Source organism: Neodiprion virginianus, chromosome 6 (assembly GCF_021901495.1).
Source record: "Neodiprion virginianus isolate iyNeoVirg1 chromosome 6, iyNeoVirg1.1, whole genome shotgun sequence".
NCBI lineage: Eukaryota > Metazoa > Arthropoda > Insecta > Hymenoptera > Diprionidae > Neodiprion > Neodiprion virginianus.
This window is the reverse complement of record NC_060882.1, coordinates 11,618,562-11,643,731: the sequence shown is the minus strand read 5'-3', so window position 1 is coordinate 11,643,731 and position 25,170 is coordinate 11,618,562. Positions and strand designations below refer to the sequence as shown.

Genomic DNA, 25,170 nt, shown 5'->3' with positions numbered 1-25,170 from the left:
GCGTGACGCGTAGGTGTAGAATTTCAAAATGAAAGCAGATTCCAGTGAAAGTTCTTCATCACATACTAGGACATTCTTCGTATCGTGAGTCTTTCGTAATAAAGATGTTTAAATGTAGGAATCACTCAGAACCGTATAAAAGGCCGCCAAGAACTAGGTAGTAGCTAAAAATTAAAGCATCCAACAGCTTTCCGTTTATCGCAAGTAAAAATCGTCGGAATCCATCGTCACCGATGATTAAAAATTATTTGCACGCGGCAAGATTTTTAGGATAAATTTAATTTGGATCGATCAAAAGTTCTTATCGTACCGATCACAGAATCCAAACCGTCCTTTAATAAATGAAACTACGAAAATACTCCCTTGCCAAAAGCTGACGGTAATATAGGTTTACAGAACGTACGCATCATTAATCGTCTGGTATTCTATCGATAAGAAAAAAAAAATATTGCCACGTTTCGGCTGAAAGCATAGAAACTTAGCCTTCAACGCGGCGGAAATGGCAGAGAACGACTCTAAACTTAGAAGCAAATCCACTCCAGGCATGGAAAGGGTGACCGCTTTGGAGTGAAAAAAGAATTCTTGAGACGGGAAATAGATGAGAAAAATATGGTGAGTGAGGGGAGACGAAGTACCGAACGTAGCGTAGGTAGTTGGTAGGTGTACGATAGAGCGCGGTGATGGAGAAGCCGAAAGAATCGATGGCTTCCCGAAGAGTACCCGGCTGCTGCGAAATTTTATTGTGCCTTAGGATATACCCATCCACTAGAGAATGGAGAGTAAATATGTTCGGAGTTTGGATCCATCCTCTATACGGCTGGTGAGAATTCGTACGTGTTAGGTGTTGCGTTGCGAGTGTGCTCCAAGCGGACGTGCAACCGAGACTTCGTTCCAACTCTCCTTACAGCACCTAGGTACCATCTTTTCCGCGCTTCTAATAAATTTCGAGCGTGACTTTTCTCCTCAGTTGTTTCGTGGATAACTCGCCCTGCCTTCCCCACGGACACAGAATGCTTTTTCTCTCCACTGCATCACGCTACACCGGTGCTGCATGGAGTTGGTATGGCGTGCGAAGAGGCTCCTACCTATACGACTGAACACACCCGTATGCACGTACGTCGGGTTCATAAATCTATCAGCCATTGCCTCGCCTCGCCTGCCCGTCTGCCACAGTACAGGGAAAGACCAGGGCTGTATTTATTGACACAAGGTGTCAAGTATGTGGCGGCGGCGGCAACTCGAGTGTGTTTTCCCCGTTGATGTGTTTGCTCCGCGGCTTCAAGTGTCTCTAGGAGTGGATTAGGCCCTCTATACGTATTCCTTCCCGCGTTAACTTTGAATAATTATACCTGCGGTGGATGCGGGGAAACGTTACGGGCAGCCTTTCTCCTCTAATTTTCTCTAATTTCACCCAGTCACATCGAGTTATAACTTCTTCTACCCTGCAAGACGTGGATCGGAATACCTTTCGACGCAAACTTCTTACTCGAGGATTGCTTGAGCTGATCTTCTCGGTTTGACTTGGAGGCGTGAGGTTTCATTCCGTGAGTCGTAGGTATATAATATACTACCTACATACATAGGTATATACGTTGATTCGCTGGTGAAATTGGAAAGGCACATACCAACCCGGCAGAAAATAAAACTTGTACGAGCATGTGATAAAAGTTGGAGGTTGGCTGATGAAGGTTCGAAAAGGTTCGAGGGTATTATTTACTGCTGGTGAAGGATCTCGCATTGTTCGAACGTCGGAGATTAAAGGATTAGGGAGAGCGAAAATAATATCATTGGAATAATGTTTGCTAGAGGTTTAAGGTGCGCATTAAGTGAACAAAGATTTTGCACGCTAGCGCTCCTCGTGCACCTGGAAAACCGGTTATGTCCCTTGTGTTTCTGGAATTATCTAATTTCACGAAACTCTGCTAGTATGGTGTATCCGAACATCAACCTCGCGGGCTGAGAGACAACAGCGTTTAATTCAAACCAAAGGCTTTGCTACGAGAGTGTCGAGCCCAAAATCATTACGAAGGCAGCAGTAGGTGTATATTTCTACGGCACGTTATACCTACGTCGACTCCCCACGCGAAATACATAATTACATCCCGCGAAGTGGGCATACATCAGGAACGTCATTTCGGGACAACTTTCTTTAACCCAACCTCAACTCTGCTGAGCTAGGTATTGTTAAAGAAAAGTGTTCATCCATTCGTGCACGAATAAATAAGAATTCAAGCTACAGACTAATTTTAAGCACTACATCTATCTGAAATGCTTACTTCGCTTGGACATATGAAGTGTGGTCAGAAATTCCCGCATTCTCAGCTCAGGTTTGAGGCGAAAGCGATAATCAAATACCCTAAAAGTTTGAACTGGATCACTCGAGGGGTTCTCGAGATATCGAATCTCGAGTTTGAAGTTGTAGAACCAACTCCGAACGCCTACCCCTATCCGATAACGTCGGGGGCGAAGATTTTGATCAATTTTCATTTTTTCATAACTTGGAGCATGTGGCAGCTGTCGAGCTGGCTACATTACGCCATCGGAAATCAATATGCCACAGTGTTTTCTCGTTCAGAATAAGCAGCGTTTGATCAAAAGCTCCTCCTCACTTTCTACATCGCCCATAGTTCGCGATCCTTTACGCATCAGGAAGTTTCACAGGGTTTTAAGTTATTACTGACTAACTGTAAGCATCCGAGTTATAATTTTCTTTCTTTCTTATATCTTCTTTGTCTTCTTCCTTTTACTTGTATATTTTTTTATTTTTTTAGGATGTAATTATGATATAGCAGCTCTCGCTGCAAGCGGGGTCAAAACAGAAGAAGGGAAGGAGGAGTAGCGAGATAGCGCGATGTAGCGAGAGAGAAAAGGCAAGGAGGAGGGCGAGCGGGAGGGAGGGAGGGAGTTAACCAACCAACCAACCCTCTGTAAAGTTCCTCCTCGTAAAATTCCTAATTAAGATTTAGGGCGAAATATGACGGAGCTGGTTCTCTCATTGGCCAAGGCAGAGGTCCCTACCCCGCAACACGTATACAGTTTGTACCACCGTGCGCGCACATATACACGTAATGCCTGTGTACTCGGTATATAAGTAGAAGTTACACTTGCCTAATAATACCATGAGAGCGAGAGAGGGGAAAGAAAAGGTAGGGGGTGAGAGAGCGAGAGAGAGAAAAAGCTAGCTACATTATCCCGGAAAATTAACATGCAGAGAAACCGTAGACGTTGCATTAGCCGAGTAAGATGAAGGTCCATAGGTTTGTCGCCCTGCGGAGAATTACTACCGGGATAAAGAACTGATTAGCACAAGTGCAGAGAAGAGAGGGCATTTCTCTATGCAAATATAGCCAAGTTTCACAGTTGTGTATGTACGGCATGCATATGCTGGACCATTTACTTGTACATGGGCAGCTCGGTGCAGGAGAGTTCGGTGACTGATTCAGAGGGCCTCTTCCACTATTTGCAGAGCAAAATCCTCGCCGGAAAAACCCCCGAATTACTCAACCCTCGCTCGCTCGCAGCTTTGCCTTGCAGGCCGGGTCATTCGTGTCAAGTGCCGCGGAATATTGTCTCTTGTACCTTACATTCAATGCTACAGTTTGATTCTGAATTCATACACGCTGACTGAACAGACTTATTGTTAGTGCGCACGACAACGATACTTGTTTATGGAAGCATTTGGTAACAGTGTTGTTGGAAAACTCTATTTATTGCGTTTTTCCACAATTTTTATACCAAGCGTGTTCTTTTTTTCCTCATGTAATAGCTACGCGACATATATCCTTCACGATGATCTGACACAAACAAACAACAAACCACGTTTCTTATTTGTTCGTTACTCGCCAAAGTGATATTGTAACTTATGCATTGGCGAGTGTTCTGTCTTTGCTGTTCTTGACAAAATAACAAAAGAATTCTGAGTAGATTATCAAGTAATAACCAAAAACTTCAAAATCTCGTTGAGTCTATACGTACAGTATAACGTTATGCAGATACGGCACTAAGGCACGAGGAGGTGAGATGAACTTCTACAAGACAGTTTGTCCATTTTGTTCTCGCAGAAGTTCGCGTATTTCGAATATCTCGTCTTGTCTGAAAAGGTTTCCATCAAATATCTTTGTTAATAACTCTAGGTATTTTCCGACCTGCAGCTCACTTCACCTGAGAGGAAATGAACAATTACGATTAGTTAATTGGGTAGAAACCCTAGCGGTCCGCAACACCGTTATACCTATATACATATAGACATGCATGTAGACATATACATTAGGGTGTCCGTTATTTCCCAAATCGATTTTTTTGTAGCTATCGCCCACTGAAGTTTTAGTTTCTGACCTAAAAAAAATTATCCACCCGAAATCAGCTCTTAAATTTCAAATTAAACCGTGCCGAAATCATGTTACTTTTCCCATTTAAATAACATGGGATTTTTAGACTTTTTATTTTTAATTTTTTTTCTCAGAAACAACTGAAAATAAAAACCTAACCAAAGCATATTCCGGTGTAAAATTGAACGCTCTACAAAAAGTATCTCTTATGAATTTTTGATTAAATCACTCCTTCAGAAGTTATTTAAGGTTAAACTGGTGTTTAATTTTAATTTTTAATTTTTTTCAATTTTGTTTTCATTTTTTCCTTTTTTGACTCCGAAATCTTTAAAATAAAAAATAAAAATTGTGCTAAGTAGAGCGCTGATGTTTATTCATGTCGATTTTATGGCTTAAACTGAAAATTTTAAACAAAAAAAAATTGTTTTTTGAGAAATGAATGAAACAACATACTTTTCCTTCCACAGACGGACTTTGAAATGGATAAATGGACATTGGTGAGATAAAAACGTCGAAAATTTCTTTGTTAATCATGTGATAATGAGGTTTATTATAGTTTTTGCTGTTTTTACAATTTTTTCGTTAAGCAAGCTTTGGTCGCATTAGGATATTTTGATTTATACTCACTCACAACTTGTATCAAATACTGTTTTTGGTCTTCTCGTGTTGTTAAAATGTTAATATACTCTTAGAGTATATAGTCTTAGAGTATATTAACATTTTATATTATATAATATTTAACATATTAAAATGTTAATATACTCTTAGAGTATATAGTCTTAGAGTATATTAACATTTTATATTATATAATATTTAACATATTAAAATGTTAATATACTCTTAGAGTATATAGTCTTAGAGTATATTAACATTTTATATTATATAATATTTAACATATTAAAATGTTAATATACTCTTAGAGTATATAGTCTTAGAGTATATTAACATTTTATATTATATAATATTTAACATATTAAAATGTTAATATACTCTTAGAGTATATAGTCTTAGAGTATATTAACATTTTATATTATATAATATTTAACATATTAAAATGTTAATATACTCTTAGAGTATATAGTCTTAGAGTATATTAACATTTTATATTATATAATATTTAACATATTAAAATGTTAATATACTCTTAGAGTATATAGTCTTAGAGTATATTAACATTTTATATTATATAATATTTAACATATTAAAATGTTAATATACTCTTAGAGTATATAGTCTTAGAGTATATTAACATTTTATATTATATAATATTTAACATATTAAAATGTTAATATACTCTTAGAGTATATAGTCTTAGAGTATATTAACATTTTATATTATATAATATTTAACATATTAAAATGTTAATATACTCTTAGAGTATATAGTCTTAGAGTATATTAACATTTTATATTATATAATATTTAACATATTAAAATGTTAATATACTCTTAGAGTATATAGTCTTAGAGTATATAGTCTTAGAGTATATTAACATTTTAACAACACGAGAAGACCAAAAACAGTATTTGATACAAGTTGTGAGTGAGTATAAATCAAAATATCCTAATGCGACCAAAGCTTGCTTAACGAAAAAATTGTAAAAACAGCAAAAACTATAATAAACCTCATTATCACATGATTAACAAAGAAATTTTCGACGTTTTTATCTCACCAATGTCCATTTATCCATTTCAAAGTCCGTCTGTGGAAGGAAAAGTATGTTGTTTCATTCATTTCTCAAAAAACAATTTTTTTTTGTTTAAAATTTTCAGTTTAAGCCATAAAATCGACATGAATAAACATCAGCGCTCTACTTAGCACAATTTTTATTTTTTATTTTAAAGATTTCGGAGTCAAAAAAGGAAAAAATGAAAACAAAATTGAAAAAAATTAAAAATTAAAATTAAACACCAGTTTAACCTTAAATAACTTCTGAAGGAGTGATTTAATCAAAAATTCATAAGAGATACTTTTTGTAGAGCGTTCAATTTTACACCGGAATATGCTTTGGTTAGGTTTTTATTTTCAGTTGTTTCTGAGAAAAAAAATTAAAAATAAAAAGTCTAAAAATCCCATGTTATTTAAATGGGAAAAGTAACATGATTTCGGCACGGTTTAATTTGAAATTTAAGAGCTGATTTCGGGTGGATAATTTTTTTTAGGTCAGAAACTAAAACTTCAGTGGGCGATAGCTACAAAAAAATCGATTTGGGAAATAACGGACACCCTAATATACATATATGTGTATCAAAGAATCGACTTTTTTTTTTTAAATTAAAGTTGAAAATGTTGTTCAAAGTGACGAAAAAATGATGCTGTCCAAGTTTCAACTCTTAACATTAATATTTAGAGGTGCCTCACTGCAATGTTCCTTACATAACATTGGAAATTTTTTTTTTAACTTTGGAATTTCATAACTCGTCAACGCAATATCGTTATGATAAGACCAGAACATATTTTTGTAGGGAATTGAACACCCTACGAAAAAAGTCTACAATCATTTTATGATACATCTGTCTCTTTCAAAAGTTATCCAAGGACCTTGAAAAACTTTTGAAACAGTAGATTTATCGTAAAATGATAGGAGACCGTTTTTGTTGAGCGTTCAATTCCCTATAAAAATACATTCTTGTCTTATCAGTACACTAACGCGTTGACGAGTTATAAAATACCAAATAAAAAAACAAAAACTTCCCGAATTATCTAATTGGGAAATAGAAAATAATCGCGATGAGCCACCTTTAAATATTTGTATTAAGAGCTGAAACTTGGACAGAATCTTTTTTTCGTCATTTCGAACAATATATTCGACTTGAATTTTGAAAACAAATCATCGATATTTTTATACAGTCTATTATATATATACGTATATATATATAAATATATATAATATTCTTTATTATACATTCTAAGAAGAATTGAGAAGACAGATACTTGTAACAAGTTTAAATGAGAAAAGTTGATGGTGATTTTAGAGAAGCTCGCCACGCCTCTCACATCCTTTCTCTGTCTCTCTCTCTCCCTCTCTCTCTCTCTGCCAACTGTTCGTGCTTTACTTTAGAGCAACAATCGGATCTTTTATTTGTTGCTATGTCAAAACCAGCTCTACCTCAGTGAAGATTTACTCAAACTGAACCTTGTATCCCACTTTTTTGGAGAAAAGAAAGATTCGTGGGACGAGAAGAAAGAAAAAGATTTCCAGCCAGTCATAACTGCACATTGTATTTTTCGTTAAAGACAATAGGCTGGTGTTTTCCTTTTTTTTATTGTACGTTTCGAAAGATAGTATTCAAGTTCAATTCTTAACTGTTTTTCAATTTTTAAAATTTCAAAATTCATCAGTTATTTCCAATTTTAGACTACCGACTAGTAACGTCACAATACCGTAACCTTACAATGAAGCTTGAGCCTCTGCAACATGTTCATTTTAGAATGTGTGATCAGAAGGTATAAAAATACAATGATAGTTACGTGTGTCCTATCAATTTCGATGATAAATTAGACAAAAAAATTTTTGTGGACGATGCCATTTTTACCCGCTTAGCATAATTGTAATGATGAAATTTTAGAAAATGTCTACCATCTAGAGACGCTGTTAAGAATTAATATTTATCTTTTAAAAATACAATAAGGACAGAGAAAAGAGAAAACTGTGTCCTGTAAAATTGGAATTACAAGAAACAATTAATGTTGTTTTGTTTCTTTCTTTGTTCCAAGTCACTCCGGAACGAACTTTTAGAAACACATCAACGTTATTCAAGAGTCTCTTATTATCCCTCTTTCGCTTTCTCGGCCAGATAATAAGGCAGATAAGACGTTAGGCCGGAGAGTGAATTGATTGCGTCTTCTTTTGAATACTTTATTTCCTCGTTAAGACGAATAAATAATTAGGCAAGTGTTGGCCTCCACCTCTCCTGCCTCCTCCTCCTTGTCCTCCTGACCGTCGCTCCGTGGAGCACCCCCTACTCCGAAAGAGCAAAGCAAAGCGATGCACTAATTTAACAAATAAATTCATGAAGCCTGTACACATATAACGCGCGAGGAGCTCTGATTTCAAAATTAAATCTTAAACAGATGGAATTCGGCCCACACGCAGACACGCGCTTCTCCTCCTTCTTGAGCTCGAGCGGCGAGTCGTCCAACCGCCAACTAAAATATATCCCTCAGTTAAAACGCTATCAGTTCTAATAAGCGATAATTTATATCGCCTGTGAAACGAGACGAAACAAATAACTGACTTGCCGAGTGCGGCGGGCGGCTTGTTCGCTGTCACGTAGACGCGGAATGCACGCCACATATTCACATACGGGATATAGGATGAGATGATCTGTGCGCGCTGCGATAGAAAAAAGATATCTTTGGCTCGATAATTCATAATCGTTATTCTTTTCTGGCATGCTTATATGGTATATGTAGGTACCTATAAGATTGCGTTATTGACTCGTCTTCGAGCTGGTCTGGTACAGAATCCAGACCGTTCGTATCAACTCCGGCACTCTGCATCCCCCCGGAGCCGACATAGCTCCATGAATTTGCTCCGTCATAAATTATCACCGTTCCGCCGTTTTTTCCCCATATCCTTTTACCCTCGCTCGCCGTTTTTCATTTATATTACAAACTGATATCGCGTCTGACCCATACTCATATAACGTGAAATCCCCCTCAGACGCTTGAAAAATATAACACTTGTCAACGTTGTTCCAGTTGGCGTGTGATCCCTGGAACGCAGGAGGGGTTCACCAACAGTTTTCAACTCGGCCAGATATCTGTAAACATCTCGGTCAGAAATCTCTTGAATTCACTCAATGCCCCTGTGAAGTCGCTTGATCCGCGGGAAATCATGTGAGGTATTGCCAAGTCGTGCAGCATAGAATACCACGGGGAATCGTTCGAAGACGTGTATTTGAGACTATTTGGTTCGTATGAAATATTGTAGCGTCATGCCTACTCACGTGGGATTATGTGCGGTAATGCGAATTGTTTCAAATCGTGTATAAAAGTCACTTCGACTCGAGTGTTTTCCACTATTGAACCGTATCTCTGAAGTTTATTCAAGTTCTATAATCCAGTCGTAATATGACATGCTCATTAGATACGGGAAAGACTTGCGAACGTAATCGTAGTGATGAGAGTTACTATCGTAGGACTCATGAGTCGACATTCGAATCAAAAACTTTTCCATAAAAATTGAGGACAACTTTTATACGGTCGATTTGTGAATGGTTTTATATGCACTGTTGAATACAAAGATGAGTGATTCTTTTCGTAATTCCACAATAGACAATGCCGAAAACGTGTGACAAAACGTAGACAGTCGTTATTGTTTGAAGCATAAAATCCTTTCAGCAAGCAGTACCTACTTAAGTTTCTACACAAAAGTATTATAAATTTTCGCATATAAACACCCGATTACACGTAGGAGATGTGGAATAAAGATTGAGACATGTTCAAAAACATGACGGGCGCTATGAAAAGCCTTCGTCACTATCCAGTGACAGGATCGTTGAATGACCTAACATTATCAAATCTGCCTTATTATTCGAATGCGGGAAAAATCTTCGGAGTAGAGCGAGGGAGGGAGTCAATTTCAAAGAGACGCAAGAAGACTCTTTGTCACTAAATTGAGTCAGAGTGAACAAATGAAGACTAAAACGAAGAGGAAACTAATGAGGATTGACGGAATTTCTGCACATTTCTTCGTTTTCACTTTATTGACTATATATAAAACACCATCGTTTTATGCGTGTAAAATAACATTGAAGTTCAATCATATCGATCAAAATACTTCAACGCCATTTCTGGTATCCGGAAAGAGTTTCAGAACACTTAATCGCGACGTAGAACGATTTAAAACAGTGTAAACAACAGGTACGTATGAAAAATGCGATATACTTCAAGTCGATGAATGACACGTCCTACTTGTGCAAATATAACCCGCGTTTAGATGGTAAAATTATTTGTTCTACCCTTTCATAACGGAATATACTCCCATACATACATATAACAATCACGTACGTAACAATGTGTTGATTTATCCTGGAAACGGTGGTTCCGTGGATGAAAGAAGGGATGAGAATGCAGATGAAAAATGGATGGTGATATATGTACATAAGCGCACTGACGAGGCGGTGGGAGGTACGGCGAATAAGAAGTCTGCGCATCTGTACGATTCCCATTAGAATTCGGTACGCGGGCGGTTTAAGCTAACGAGAGGGAATGGGAATGCATCTCGCGGTAGTCATGGTAACCGGAACGTGACCGCATTGCCCATGGGATAAAGGGAGGCAGACGGGGGACGGGCTCACGTTCCGTCTGTACACAGCGAGGGGGGGAAGGGAGGCCAAAGGCAACCTGGGAGCAGAGTGCGAGGGGCAATCCAGGGGTCCTGAGGCTGAGGCCGCGGGGGGTACCGGACAGAGAAGGACGACGCGATAAGAGAACTCCCAGATAACTGGATAGAAGAGAAGCCCGGTTGTGCAGGTGGAACCGGAGGGTGGTTAAACCAACCGTGGTGGCCGCCGGGGGAATACCCGGGGCACAAACTCCCTCTTCCTTAACCATATAATACCGTCTTACATCGACGGAACGGATCCCGGTAGATCGAGGAGCTGACGCTAAGTTAACTTGCGAGAAAAGTTTCGCATCAATTGGCGGCGATGCCGCCAAACCGTCATGCGGAATTCGTTGCGAGGCAGCTACTCGCCAAGACCAGACGAAAAACAAGACCAATAAGGGGCAGGGAGGAAGTGTATTTTCTTCAAAGAGAAAATTGCAGGATGCGCGGAGGCCGGGGCTCACTCTTCTTATCGCGCCGTGACGAACATTTCTATTTCTCAAAGGGGAAGATAATATAATATTATATATATTACTCCTGCATTTCTCCAGAGTGTACGTATATATGTAGAGTGCGTGAGAGAGAGAGACTTGAACCTTATCAAACCAAGCGCGTCAAGACGTGCCTCGACCCAATACGTACGACAGGGTTGGTAACGACTTTGGACCTCCTCGGAAATTAAAAACGTCGCACGTAAGCTGCGGGGGGAGAGATAAATATCATTGGGCGAAGAAGAACATTCAAATAAAAAAGAAAAACGCCGTGCAAGGGGTGATAAAAACGAAAGAGGAAAAACACGGGCGTGTGTATACGACTGTAGAGAGTAGGAAGAAAACAGAAAGAAAAGGAAGCAAAGGAGGTAAGAAATAAAAAGAGAAGAGTAAAAAAGTAAAAACTGACGTGGAAGAAAAGAGGGCCATTTGCCAGGTCATTTTAAATCAATCGTCAACAGACCCCCACCCCCCTGCCCGAAGCTCCATGGTCGTAGGAATGACGCACAAAAACGGGCGGACGTAAAAAATGTCCCATAAAAAATAAAGCGTAAAATATTACCGGGAAAGGATTATGGCGGCTTCAGCTGCCACCAAAGACACCGTCGCAAGGATAGACACGGAATCCTCGGGGATCAGACATCAATCCTTGTGGCTCGAAGGCGGATTTGTTGCGAATGAACGTTACGGGGATGGTGGATGTGGCCTTTTATGCCCAAGAGAAATAGCCAAGGAAATAACACTCGACCTGCAGACGTCGTTCCTCAATCGCGAACTTTGTGTTCAAAGCTATCGACGCGACGGTCGGAGGTCAATTTCTTTTTGCTTCTCCCTGTTTCGCTTTCTTCCTTTTTATCTTTTCTTTGGCTGTCAATGTTTACCTCGTAAGCAGAAGTATATTTTAAATTTCGAAGCAGATATTGCAATTCGATTTACGCACAGTAAACCACTGTTATTAGTTTATGCATTATTATATTCATGCATGATATCAAACCTACGATAAGTCAATTCGATGGCTTGACCGTCGGGACACCGAAGATGTCGACGTCGTAACCAAAGCGGATTCCACTGGACATCTGCGTAAAACTCAAATAAAATGCTTCCCATTTTTTCGATCTTCTGTTTTGATACACCATTTTTTCACGGGAAAAAAAACTGACGCCGAGAATTCAACGCTTTCGCTATACCGTTAACGATGCGAAACGAGGCGCAAGTCTTCTGGACGCAACATGCATAATAAATAGGCGAGGAAAATGTTTTTTCGTTGAAAATAAAGTTGCAAAAAAAGAGAGAGAATATAAAAAATTTCGAACCGCTGTATACTAACATTTGTACGACAGAGGTACGCAATTTTATAATGCATGGACCGCGAAAAACAAATTCAGACAAGCCAAGAGATGGAGTAATAAAATGAAAATTCGAAACCCTGACTAAGATAATCCGTTCGTCGAAAAATTTCGTCCTGAAAAATACCCACCGAGGTGTGTGTAGGTAAAAGCTTTTCGAAAAAGATCGAAACACGTCTTGAATATGTGTCGATCAATATCGAGGGAGACAACGAAAAAAGGGCCAAAGGATTATAAATAAATCCTAACCTAACTCAACCTGAACACGTTCGGGTCAGATTTATTTTGACACGATCGACAATAGTGCTAGGGGAGCCACGCCGAGCGCCATTGTCCAAGTGTTTGCAGTGTAACTCATCTATTTCCCGGGGATTAATAAAGCTTTGCACAGCCGTTCACCACAGCGGCAACACCAGCTGGAACAGAAACAGGAGCTTCGGCTTGCTGCAGCATCAAACAACCAACTATCGCTAGGACGAAAATTCTTCTTACAGCGTAGGTAAAGAGAAAATGCGCAAAAATTGGAATGCCAAAGTCAATTTTACGGGTATTCAGGTTGAAAAATGCTAATCTTTAAGGGGATTAAAGAACCTCTGATCATGTCCTTATAAGTTCGACACAGAGGTCCTGAATATGTACATTGAAGTGCAACAGCAATGGCTGAAGAATAAAAGCCCATCGTTTCTACGAATTGAATCATAAACCGTTGCTCACGTTTTCAAATTCCATAGGTATACACACAAGCGAGTATGCCTATATATCGGGGGAGACGATCTTTCCCACAGAGAAGACTGTGACTGTAAGTTGGTAAAAAATTCTTGGCCAGTCCTCCCCGAGAAGGCATGCATTCTCGTACCTACACGCGGAATTAATCTTTTGTTTTTAAGAACTTTCGGGAATTAATAATGCCCGGTATGTGATCTGGTTGGCGAGCGTCCGTCCCGTCCCGTTTCGTCGTATCGTGAAAACGTATGGCAGTAGAGCCAGGAACTGAAGAAGAACTGTCGGTTTGCGTGCGCGTACCAAACAAACTATCGTGCTCACATAATTCCATGTGCGTACACACGTCTATGCCTACACACATGCGAGGATAGTACGTATTCTCTCTGCATGCCGGTCACATATTACAAATGTTTCTAGTTTTAGACTCGCGTAGTAATTTCAAGACCAGATCCAAGAAGATGTATACCCCGATTCTATGCAGCGACGTAGATCGGAATTGGGGAAGGACTCTTCTTCTTCACGGGAGATGAAACTTGCAGATAAGATCTGTGCCACGCGTGTCTTCTTGGGGTTCCCAACTTCAAAGGTCCATCTTCTGGGTAAAACTAATGCCTACTCACTATGTACTCCTCATCTGTACCGACCCCGTGTTACTTTACCCCTCCTCGTCCATGCGATTCCTTCCATCATACTTGATACGCTTATTTTATTCAGATCATTCACGCACAGAATCATTCTCCGACTCAAATAAGAGTGTGAAGATTTTGCAATTTACATGATGTTGCAGAGCTCATGATTTTGCATAATGATTTCACTACACCTGTGATCGCTTCGTTCATCACGGCATGGGCTCAAGTCTGGTTACTTAATTGTTTGTTTTATTCAAGAAATGGCGGAACATTTTTAATGATGATGAGTGAAACTTGAGAATGATGACGAAGATTATAAGAGTCTGAAACGTCACGCTCGAAGATCGGAGAGAAGGAGTATTAATGGGCCGAATCCGCGTCTGTGTAGCGGCAGACCCCACATTTCTATTTAAAAAGATCAGCTTTAATTCCGCACGACGAGATCTCTACTTTCAGATAGATAACGCGTTGCCAGCAGTTCCCAAATATAGCTAGGGTCCCACCACCATCATACCCCGCTGATCCCTAATCGTGACCGACGTTCCGGGAATACCAGCAAAAGCAAATAATGGGTTAATTGTTTGGAGAACGCGTTTCAAAGTAGTTTGTTTGAAATTAGACTGATCGTCCAGCTGTTGAAAAAGAATTTTCAGGTACCATTTCAGCGCGGAGTGTTCAACAGATTTATCATCTGAGCCATGCGAAGATGGAACACGAGACTTGTGAGACGTCCAACACTTCCGAGGTAATTTTTATATAATTATTTCAATTACGAAAGAACCGACAATTTCCAAAACTCTTGACACGATTGTGCAATACTAAATATAAAAAAAAAGGGCACGAAAAACAGTTTGTATGTGAGTATCAGAACAAGCGGTAGACATTTATTGGTGTAGAAGTATACAATGGGTGTATTTATAATGTAGAACGCCCAAAGACTTTGGGATGAGAAGTTGGTCCAAAGGGGAAGTTTCGGTGATTAGTTGATCCCCCTTTGTGTGAGTTCTGACCCCATCTTCCTACTACGGGCTTCTCTGGTGGTAGGACCTCTGCACCAACCTTCATCGGTTTGTTCAAATACTCCAGAGTAATTCTGTTTGGCTTGTTTGCCCTGACGCAGTTCCGCCCTTGGGCACTGTATATTAATAACTTTGTATCTTGACGGAGAAATTTATTGCATTAGGTACGTTAGATTAATCCGAAGAAAAGCTCGAGTTACCTCTCTGCCGGTAGTCGACTCGTTTTCACTACTTCCCGATATTATCCTTAAAAGATGATTTTAAGCGAAAGATACAGATACTTTCCCGGCTATTTAAACTTTAAACCTCGAATCTGATTCCTCTCTGAATACATAAGGCCTATGGCGGATTAAAATTATTTTTAAGTCATGCTTGACGATATGAACGGTATGGAATCAAACACGGAACAGGAATTAAAATAGAAATAAAATTCGATACATTTTATTAAGGAAAAAGTTATGACTTTGTTTTAATAATATTACCTCAATAACGCTAGCTTACAAGGTTGCAGTGAAGAATAATATTCCCTCTATATATTTTTGTCCAGTCTTCGACGCAAGTTTCCAAGTAATGCAATCCACTGGCAGCTCATGTACATACATTAAAATCGGTATGCTATCACGACGAGTCTTCTTTGTTAACTTTGTTGAACAAAAATGTCATCACATGGAATAAATGTTCTCTTCAATTGTTAGTCAAGACAAAACACACTGTAGATCTTGGAATACTCTTTACTTCGCAGAATTAATTCAGACTAAAATAGCATGCTCCACACACAGGAATGAGAAACGTGACCCTGTAAATTTGTGTGACTTCTCGGAATCATCAAGCTTGTGAGGATTTTTAAAAATCCTTGCCATACGGGAAACGTAGCGACGAGACAGGATGAATAATGCGAAGGACCGTAGGGTCTAAAACACAGAGGATTCTTCGGACACTCCGACACAATGCAATTTCCCGGGGCCACAGTGTATATTAACTGTCAAAACGAACAAGTGGTACCACCGACAAATTCCCTCCGCGCGAAGAGCTCAAAACCATCAGAGAAGAGGAAGAGGATGAGAATGAGGAAAGGTACGCGTCGTATATATCGGTATATATCGGGCAGAGGTCCGAAGCATACGTGAGCCCCCGCTGGTCAGGGCGAAGCGAGCATTGGGCGCCATGTTTGTTTTTCAATTGTTGAGCGCACAGCGGGTTGCCAGACAGGTTTAAATCAGCCTTGTGCCCAGTTCACGGACGCGAGACTGCCGTTGCTCTTTTGCTGCTGCCGTCGTTCCTGCTGCATCTACCCCGTTGATGATGATGATGGCGATGGTGATGCGGATGCGGATGACGGTGTCGATGAGTCTGAACGACGGATCCTCGTTCTCGCTCTCGTCCTGATACTCTTTCCTTCAGCGAAGTCGACTAACAAATTGCTTTTTGTTTGAACGAACAAATTAGAGAGCAGTCGGCACAGGAACAGCGCTGCCGGTGTTGCTGGTGAAGCATCAATGGCTATGTCCCGACGAAACGGCCTTCGTCCGCGTTAGGGTAGATTTTTCAAATATGTAGGTCGTTAGTGTGGTAGCGCTAATCGAAAATGGTGACGGCGTTTGAAAAGCGCTTTAAACTTGTGTTGATTTTCGTTGCTACCTAAGGTATACAATGTACCATGTTTAATGTTGTAACGCCGGATGCTACCACCGCAGCACCGCATAGTTATACACGCCAACGATACACGACCACTGTACAATACATGGTGCTGGGTACCTGCGTATGTATAAGAAAATTGTAACGCACGAATCTGGCAGTAGCTCTACACCACCGGCGCACGAGATGAGCAAATAGAGAAAACAGTCTACTATGCAGGGATCGAGGAATTCGTGGTCATAATTTAACCAGCAAATATACCGTCTGTTCCCCCCGGTACGAGATAAGTCACCGTGCGGTTGAAATCTCGTAAGAAACATATTGTTGCAAATGCCGAGGAAGCAACGAGATTGGGTATGGCCTTCACAGTAAAATGAACCTCACACTGTCCTCCAGGATCACATCAGGTGTCAATTGTATTCAAATAGAGAACGGATTAGGCCTTTATCGGCCTTTTCTCAGCCAGCACAATCATTCGAATATCGATGTGAAAATCCGGACACCGACACCAATGGTTATTTAAAACACTATCCAAACCCACAATCAGATGTATTGCTATTATACGAATGCAATACGGGTGATTTTATGTTGTAACGTTCATTCTCAGTTCTACTAAACCCAACGCCGAGAGTCAATTTCAGCTCCGTGATCAAATCATGTCGTGTGAAATCCGGAAATTTCAGTCTAGGGCCTCCGTACAACTGCGGCAACCTGTGTCGACGCGAATGTCTGTTGAATTTGAAGGGTAATGCATAAGCGAGGATCATGCAGTTACTAGTTGTATCCTAAATGTACTTACACCCGGAGTGCTGGCCTGAGCGCCGTAAGGATACCGGGTCCAATCGAGACGTCCTTCTGTCGTAGTGTCCAGCAAGACAACTGCAATCACAAAACAGAAAGATATGAGTGAAATTGGTCTTTATCTCGCCGTGATGAATTGCTTTCGACGGTTGTGTCCCAAGTAAAACGTTAATAATATTAAGGTTATTATAACGCTATTGCAATTATTGTTGCTGTTATCATACATAATAACTGTTGTTCACATTACGCTCCGAGATTCCCAGAGTACCATGTCCTGATCCGACTTCATCCTACGGAGCGTTACGTACCTTTTTACGTGTATATTATACGTACGCCTTACCTGCTTCAGGACTACGTAAGTATCTGCGCACCCAACTTGACCTCACCTAACCTAATCTGACCTTTCATATATGTAACCCTTGCTTGAACCGCTACTTCCTATACATTGATACATGTACTTGTCATACTTGTGCGCTTAGATATTTAGAATTTCAAATTTGGGCGTCTTTCGCAAATAAAAGAATGTACTCGTATTAAAACCGGTACCATAGTGCTACACAAAACTAGTTCTGGTCATTTTGGAGATCATTTCATCAACGGGGTACAGATTGATGCACATATGCAAGTCCTACCTTTATTCGGTTGATTCGTACAATTCATCGTGGATTTCAAATACTGGAAATAGAACAATTTAAGTGACCAAGAAATTGATGTTGACGCTTGGAAATAAAACATTTTCCATATAGTTTTCCTAATATCCCGAGCTCCTTGTTAAATATGGATATGGAATATTCATAAGTAAATAAAATTAGAAAAGCTCAACTTTTTGTGGGAGAACTGTGCAGGGATTTATAGAATAAAATGATTTTTTCATGCCCACAGAACATATCCTTTTTCAGCTATGGGCACAAGCTGGATTATAAGTTACGCCGAAGCAGAACCCTTCTCAGAATCTGTCTCAGAACTTTTTACATCGCATATCAAACCTTAGGAAAAGAACTCTTCAGAAAATAAATTTACAAGCCAGTTGTCTTGACATACTTTGTATGTACCAACGAGTATTAAGACGAGAGCATAAATCCTCGTTTACGAAAGAATGATCACATCAAGTTACCAATTCTTCTTCAGTACCAAAAATCACATACGTCATCTCATTTTTTTCTATTTCTCCATCACATCAAAATGGTTTCAGCATGTTTCTTTTTCTACGTATTCTTTTATTGCGACTCTTAAAGTTCACTACACACAGGACAATAAAGTACACCAGTCCTTCCATCTGATACTGGAAAACAAGACAAGACAAATAAAATTAATATAAGAGGATGAGAGTTGTTATTTTCACTGGGACTCTGGATAATAATTTCGAAACGCCAGGTGTCCCACCTGCCCCCGCTGCCCCAAGTCGTACCGTGCCTAATTGCCCCATAGACTTTGGGTAATATCCCCCCCCATCTCCAGCAAGTATGCCTACACATACAGATAACGATTTCTCCGTAGCCGATCCGCACCTGTACCTAATACATAGGTATTATACACATAATAAAGCAGTAAGTTACACGCCATTCGTTCAGGGAAATGTTCACAGCTATGTTCAGTGCGTAGGTGTGCTCGAAAGTTTCTCACCCCACAGATGGTGACAGCCTGCAGTACCGTGCCGAGTGGAACCCATATATATATATATGTGTGTATATGTATATATGTATGTATATATATATATATAAATGTGTGTGTGTGGGAGAAACAGAGAGAGAGAGAGAGCGAGAGAGAGGAGCGGGGGGGAAGGAGGGAGGTAGAGCGGGTCGAGGGTCGGTCTATAGGTAGGAAAAACCACGTGACGCCCTCGGAGAACTGGTCTCCCTTTTACGACGTTTAAACAATGCCTAGGTAGGGTAAAAGCTGCCTATTATCAATTCCGAGAAATTTTTGTATATTGATTTCGCATGTGAGTGATCCCGCATCGTGGACCCCGGACAAAACTCGCCGGGTGCTTTCAAGAATGATGGGAAGCTTTTGAGCTGAAAATAGAAGAAACCGACACATAATGACCGACCTCATCACGCCCGACAACTTCACTATAAAAACGTAGTTACATTGACGCAATGTTAAATTGATCATTCGTCACAACGTGTGCACAGTTGAGGTAATTGCTTCATGTGTTTATATATCACTGGCGTGGACAAGCTGGCTGAAATAGCATTTGCTCCCGCTTGTCGTACACAAATTCAGTTACAAAATTTAAGATCCTCTCAGACTAAATTCTAATATTCGAGCAGTTCTTTGTGACGGTACATACGTCTACGAGACAAGCTACCTTTTATTTTTTCAATGAGATCAACGGAATTCTATCACACTTTTACGACGTAAAGTATGCAGAAATATTTAGAATTTTTAAAATGTTAATGGAATGCTTAAGCTCGATATTGATATAGATGTCTCTAAAGATGACATGACCACTTCAGTACAGTCGATTAAAATCAATATAGAGATTTCGTACTCTTTTGTTGCTAATTTGCTGCCGAAATCCCGATTTTGTTACCCCAGCCGTTTCGGCAGAATTAAGGGCGATGCCTAGGTTGAAAACCATTGTCATCGCCACGAGTAACAAATAAAGAAAAATATAAAAACAGTATTTTGATTGCCATTTAGCTGCTTGAATTTCACGTCAGAATACATTTCAAATTACCAACCTCAGCTTTGAAAACTACCGCCGGTGTAGTAGAAATACAAAATTACGCGAGATATCCCTTATTTCAGATACTGAGGGTGGTTTTCAGCATTGGTTAGCATCGCCCTTGAATCCACCGAAACGGCTGTTGTAACAAAATTGGGACTTCAGCAACAAATTAGCAACAAGAGAATTCTTTTCGAATTTCACGTTATCTTCTTCGGTTAGTAGTTTTCATTCCATATTACCGGCTACTTGTAATTAGTTGATTTTACCGTAGGTAAGCCGGTGGCTTAATGCTTCTAATTGGGACAACTATTAATTCGACAAAATTACCTACGTGCATAGTCGAATTGATAAAATTCTACCTTAATAAAACTTTGAACCACTTTCCGATTTCGTTTCATTTATCGATCCTGTGCAACGTATAAAATACATGCTACAAAAAAGACCGACATTTAGAATTGCATTGTACACATTGAATAAAACGCGATGCCTTTTAGTTGGAAATGCCGGTATACATGATGGCTGGAACCTGTGGGATAACATTTGGTGCTGCCTAAAGAAAGACAAACATTTTCAACTCATGAGTAGACTAAGTCCATCAATTTCAAAGCCTCTAAATAAATATTTTGTTACTAAAAATCTTGTTTCTTGTAATTTGATATCTGCGGCGCGGCGTATAGAGTGTTACATCAGACAATATTGGGTTTTAACATTCTTGAATATAATATTTTAATTTCCCAGATAACATCGTGTAATCTCTACCAAGTGGTGCGACGGACCCTAATGCGAAGAAAAAAGCCAAGTCTGAAGTCAAGTCGTGATGAGATTCTCTAGCAAATTTATTACGTTTCTGATTAACAAAAAGTAAGACCAACTAAACCTTTAGTCTTAGCAAATTTGATCAAATTCACTCGAAGGTCTCAGTGAGCGTATACTATTTTATCAATTTTTTTCTTCCTCTCATAACTTTGTACAAGTATAGATACAGAGATCACGATACCATCTTCCGGAGCGATTGTGAAGGAAAAAATAAAAATCTAATACCTAATATTTCCCGACATAATATTGTATGCCTATATATACGAGCTATCAAATGACAAGTATAAAAGAGTAGAAAAGGAATTAGTAAGAAAATACTTACTTACTCGTAGGTATATGGAATTAACGTTTTTAGTCCACTCCCAGCGAGTTAAAAGTGTTTGTCTTTCTTAAGGCAGTACTAAATGTCATCCTATAGACCGTAGTACTCGAACCCTCGCCTAGGGACGTTTTTAACTAAAAGGCATCAATCACGGAGTTAATGTACGCCATCAGCGACATTTTCAAAACTCTGTCCCGAGTCTGTTCCTTCGGAGCCAACCGATACAGCGCACAGAAAAAAAATGTTGCCTCATACGGAGAGATTCATAAGCCGTGGACATGCGGTGAATGTATACATACCGTGTATCGAAGATATCGCGCCAAATACAGTACGAGTTGAGCATTTTTGATTCACGCACGACAAAAGATCCGTTTACTGCTTTCAAAATTTTGGAAACGGAAGAGGTTACGATTCAGTATAACGTCCTATAAACCAAGAGAATATAACAATCGTACACTCAATTTTTGTTCATTTGTAAGTACCTAATCCTACCTTCCATCCAAGCCGTGTCTTGTCCACATATTTTTGCAGCGTTAAAATAAAAAATTCCTCGTATTATGCTGGCTTGTTCTACCGTGTACACGCGTACCTGCATTACACTTACGCACGGAGTCACAGGTACCCGGAGGACGTACGAAGCAGCAAGAGCGTGCGAGACATTGCAGGGAGGGTATAGGATAAGAGGTATAGATCGAAACCCCTTCCGGCTCTACGTGCGCGAAAGAGTTTCGAGGGTGCGAGTAGGTGCAGGGTTGCTCTGCGCCGCCCCTTCTACACGCGTACGCGCTCCTCTATTACACTTGTGGATCCCCGGCTCACGTGTGCGTACATTAGCGTGATCTGAAAAATCCACACACAGGGTGATTCAGGTGTTACTCGAAACTATTCGAGGGTAGATGGCATTCGCCAGAGTTTGTGCAAAGTGCGATGAACTTTTGGACGACGATCGTTTCGAGGGAATCATAGATTTCAAGACTCAGTACCTTCAATTTAGCTTTGATCACAGAAAATTTAGGCCTAATCGTCGGGGAAGTGGTTTACGGTGTTGAACTGTTCTACAAGTTTCAGCTACTTTTATCTTCGTCACATCAGGCACTCAGCTTGGCTGTAGGCACATTCAATCATCATGAAACGTTGCAAGCTGAAACGTACTTCTGTAAAACAATTTTTACGGTCAATTCGAAAATTCGGCGTCATCAGATCAATATCACGAAATTCTCAGATGGACACAAAATTTTGGTCTATATATACCTAAGAGTCGACAATCCATAATTTTTCCACACAGTGTAACCGAATCTTCTTTTTCGTCACATCCGAGTCCAGAATTTACCCTGTTTTCGCAATATCAGTCGAGTCATACCTGAACCACCTTGTATATTTCACATGCACGGAACGTAAAGAGAACGGGGAGGTTCGAGCAGGTGTGACGTCACGGACATCCATGCGGCAACTCGTTCCTCCCCCCTCCTCTTCGCTTCGTCTGGTCTAGTCTCCTCTCTTACTCTCTTGGCCATTGTTGGGCTGGCGGGGGCGTCGCGACGTTACGCGCGGCGCCAAAATACAGCTGCGATTCCGGCACGAGAGGAGCGTCGTCGTCGTCGTCGTCTGCCGCTGCTGCGACGACGACGAGCCTAGAGAGTGTCTCGATGTTCAGAGGCGTGCGAGCGTTGAGCGCTCCTAGTAGATATCGACCGCTCACCGAGCATGTGGGGTAGGTGCGCCTATGTGTACCGGGTGCCTAGCCGTGCCCCGTGTGTAACGTCGGTCTCGCACGACTTCGCCACCCTTATCCGACCCGCCCCGCACCCTCCATCCCTCCCTCGTCGACGCCGCCGTCGTCTCTTTCCTTTCCCTGACAAACTATACGCGACGCTCTCGTGGATCCGCGGCTCCCTTCGCAATTCCCAGGCTCGTAATCAAACCGAGAGTTGACGGTATAGACGTATAAATTACAATGCGCTAGGCGTAGGTATTGATGGATCCGCGTTAACTTATCTATCCGATCGAGAAGTGATAACCGTGCGCCGCACAATCTGATACATTTTCAAACGCGTTGATTCCCTTTCTATAACTCGTCGGTCCGATATATCGAACGAAATATTTCGCAACGGTTCATCCGAATTCATTTACGCCGTGATTTCACTCAATTTTCATACGGATATTCGGACTTCCTACGTGCATCTACTTTATACACCTTAAATTTCGCCAGTCAGCGCTGGTGTCAACTGGTTTCTCATGGTTGGATTGGATTAGGTTCTCAGTTCAAGTGCAAGCCCGATACATTTATCGGAATTCAAAATTAAAACTGTCGAATAAGCTTTGTTCTAAGTACACGACGTTCGGGAAGTAGGAATGCGTTTTTCACTTTTTAACGGCAATTATAACTTTTACGTCATCCGTGAACTGTATAATAATACTATATCTTTCCGCCATGTTCAAATGAGAGAGTAAACATTATGCTGTACAAATGAAAATTGAGAGCCAATGATTAAATGTAAATATTGTAAATAATATTCTTCATATATTAACAAATAAGCATTCAAATCTATGAAACAATCACCAGACGGCGTTTTTGTATTTCAGTTTTTTCCAACTATCATTCAAATTTCGTTTTATCTACTTCTCTTTTTGACGAAATTTTCCAAAGACAGATAATGATAATTCGCTAAGTGCAAAGTTTATTATACGAGTTGATAAATTGGATAAAATCGTTTTTTTTTTTTTTTTTTTGGGCGATAGAACTGCTGAATGGTTCCTATTCACGACCCCTTTTTGTTTTATTATTTCTCTAATAAATACCCTGGTATATCGAAAGTGATCGAAGGGTTCCAATTTTGTAGAGATTTTTCTCGTTGTTCAAATACAAGACGCAAAAGACCATCCAAATTGTCATGGTCATTTTCATTCACAGGATGTTTTGTTTCAATGCTGCTTCCTTTTTAGTATGTTATATATTGTTTAAAACACTTTTCTTTGTGGCAGATGCTACTCGTTGAAAAAAAAAAAAAAAATTACTGCGCTTTGCCGAACTGCAAGGCATTCGACGTCGCTCGCATCCTACCACAAGGGGCCTGGCAAAGTCTGATTTCTTGAAAATTAGCGATGTTCGAATGGTATCAAGGTCAATGACACGTCGCCTTCGGGGTCGCGGGACATGAGGTGTACGACGCGTTTTGTTGCCCACCTGACAAATTGAAAGACACAACCGGTTGAGCGGCGGCCGCGGCGGCGGCAGTACAGCAACAGCGAGGGTTTTCGAGTAGGTAGGTAGGTAGGCACCTCAGCGCGAGAGGACATGTGTACATAGGAGAAATACGTGTGCGATGCACGTGTGCAGACGAAGTGGATGTAGAATTGTCTTCTCAACGCCGCATCATATGTGCAGAGGTGGAGGAGAAGAGACACATATTTACGTAGATCCATAAGTGGGGTTGCATCATGTACCCTGCGAGTCGTCCGAACGCCCCTCTCAAAAGGGATATAAGAACCCCGAGGACCGGGGGTCAAATTTGTCGCGCGTTCCGACGATCAACGCCGCATACTTGCACCGGGTGTAAAATATATATTATACACACGGCGCTGCAGGAACAGTTTTAGGGCCAAAATAAAATTGAGTATGTACGTATGTATATACATATATACGCTTTATAGGTATTCACGCGTCGTACATGTGGGCCCGAGCTGATGTTTGCGGGTCTTCGATACGAGGTGATGGTGCAGCCTGCAGGTTCCTTGGTGGTCCCGGAGGCGACGGGACAGGACAACCGTCACCGGTCTGTGTCGGACACGCGTGTCCCTCGGAAACGCAGCTTCGTGCGACTGCTCACGCCCTTTTCTCTCGACTTCGCCGGAGAAGAGAGAGAATGAAATAAAATAAGTCTCCTCCATCTATGTGTGAAAGAAAGAAAGAAAGAAAGACGAGAGAACGAGAGGCGCGAGGGAAGCGTGGAAGGGAGAAGGACGACGCGGGTTGGAAGGTGTTGGTGCGCTTACCCACACCGTCACACCCCTCGCGACACGCTCCAAATTTGAAATTTAAATTTCGAACGACG

The 25,170-nt window shown here is 40.5% G+C and overlaps 1 protein-coding gene across 12 annotated transcripts in view; it reads right to left on the bottom strand.

The window, feature by feature from the left end:
- LOC124306819 (ephrin type-A receptor 4) overlaps window positions 1-25,170 on the bottom strand; it is a 167,805-nt gene that overhangs the window by 55,470 nt on the left and 87,165 nt on the right. For all 12 annotated transcript variants that reach the window (XM_046767859.1, XM_046767856.1, XM_046767861.1 and 9 more), the window contains exon 3: window positions 17,305-17,384. In XM_046767859.1, the coding sequence (XP_046623815.1) occupies window positions 17,305-17,384 (80 nt within the window). The remainder of the gene's footprint in view (window positions 1-17,304; window positions 17,385-25,170) is intronic.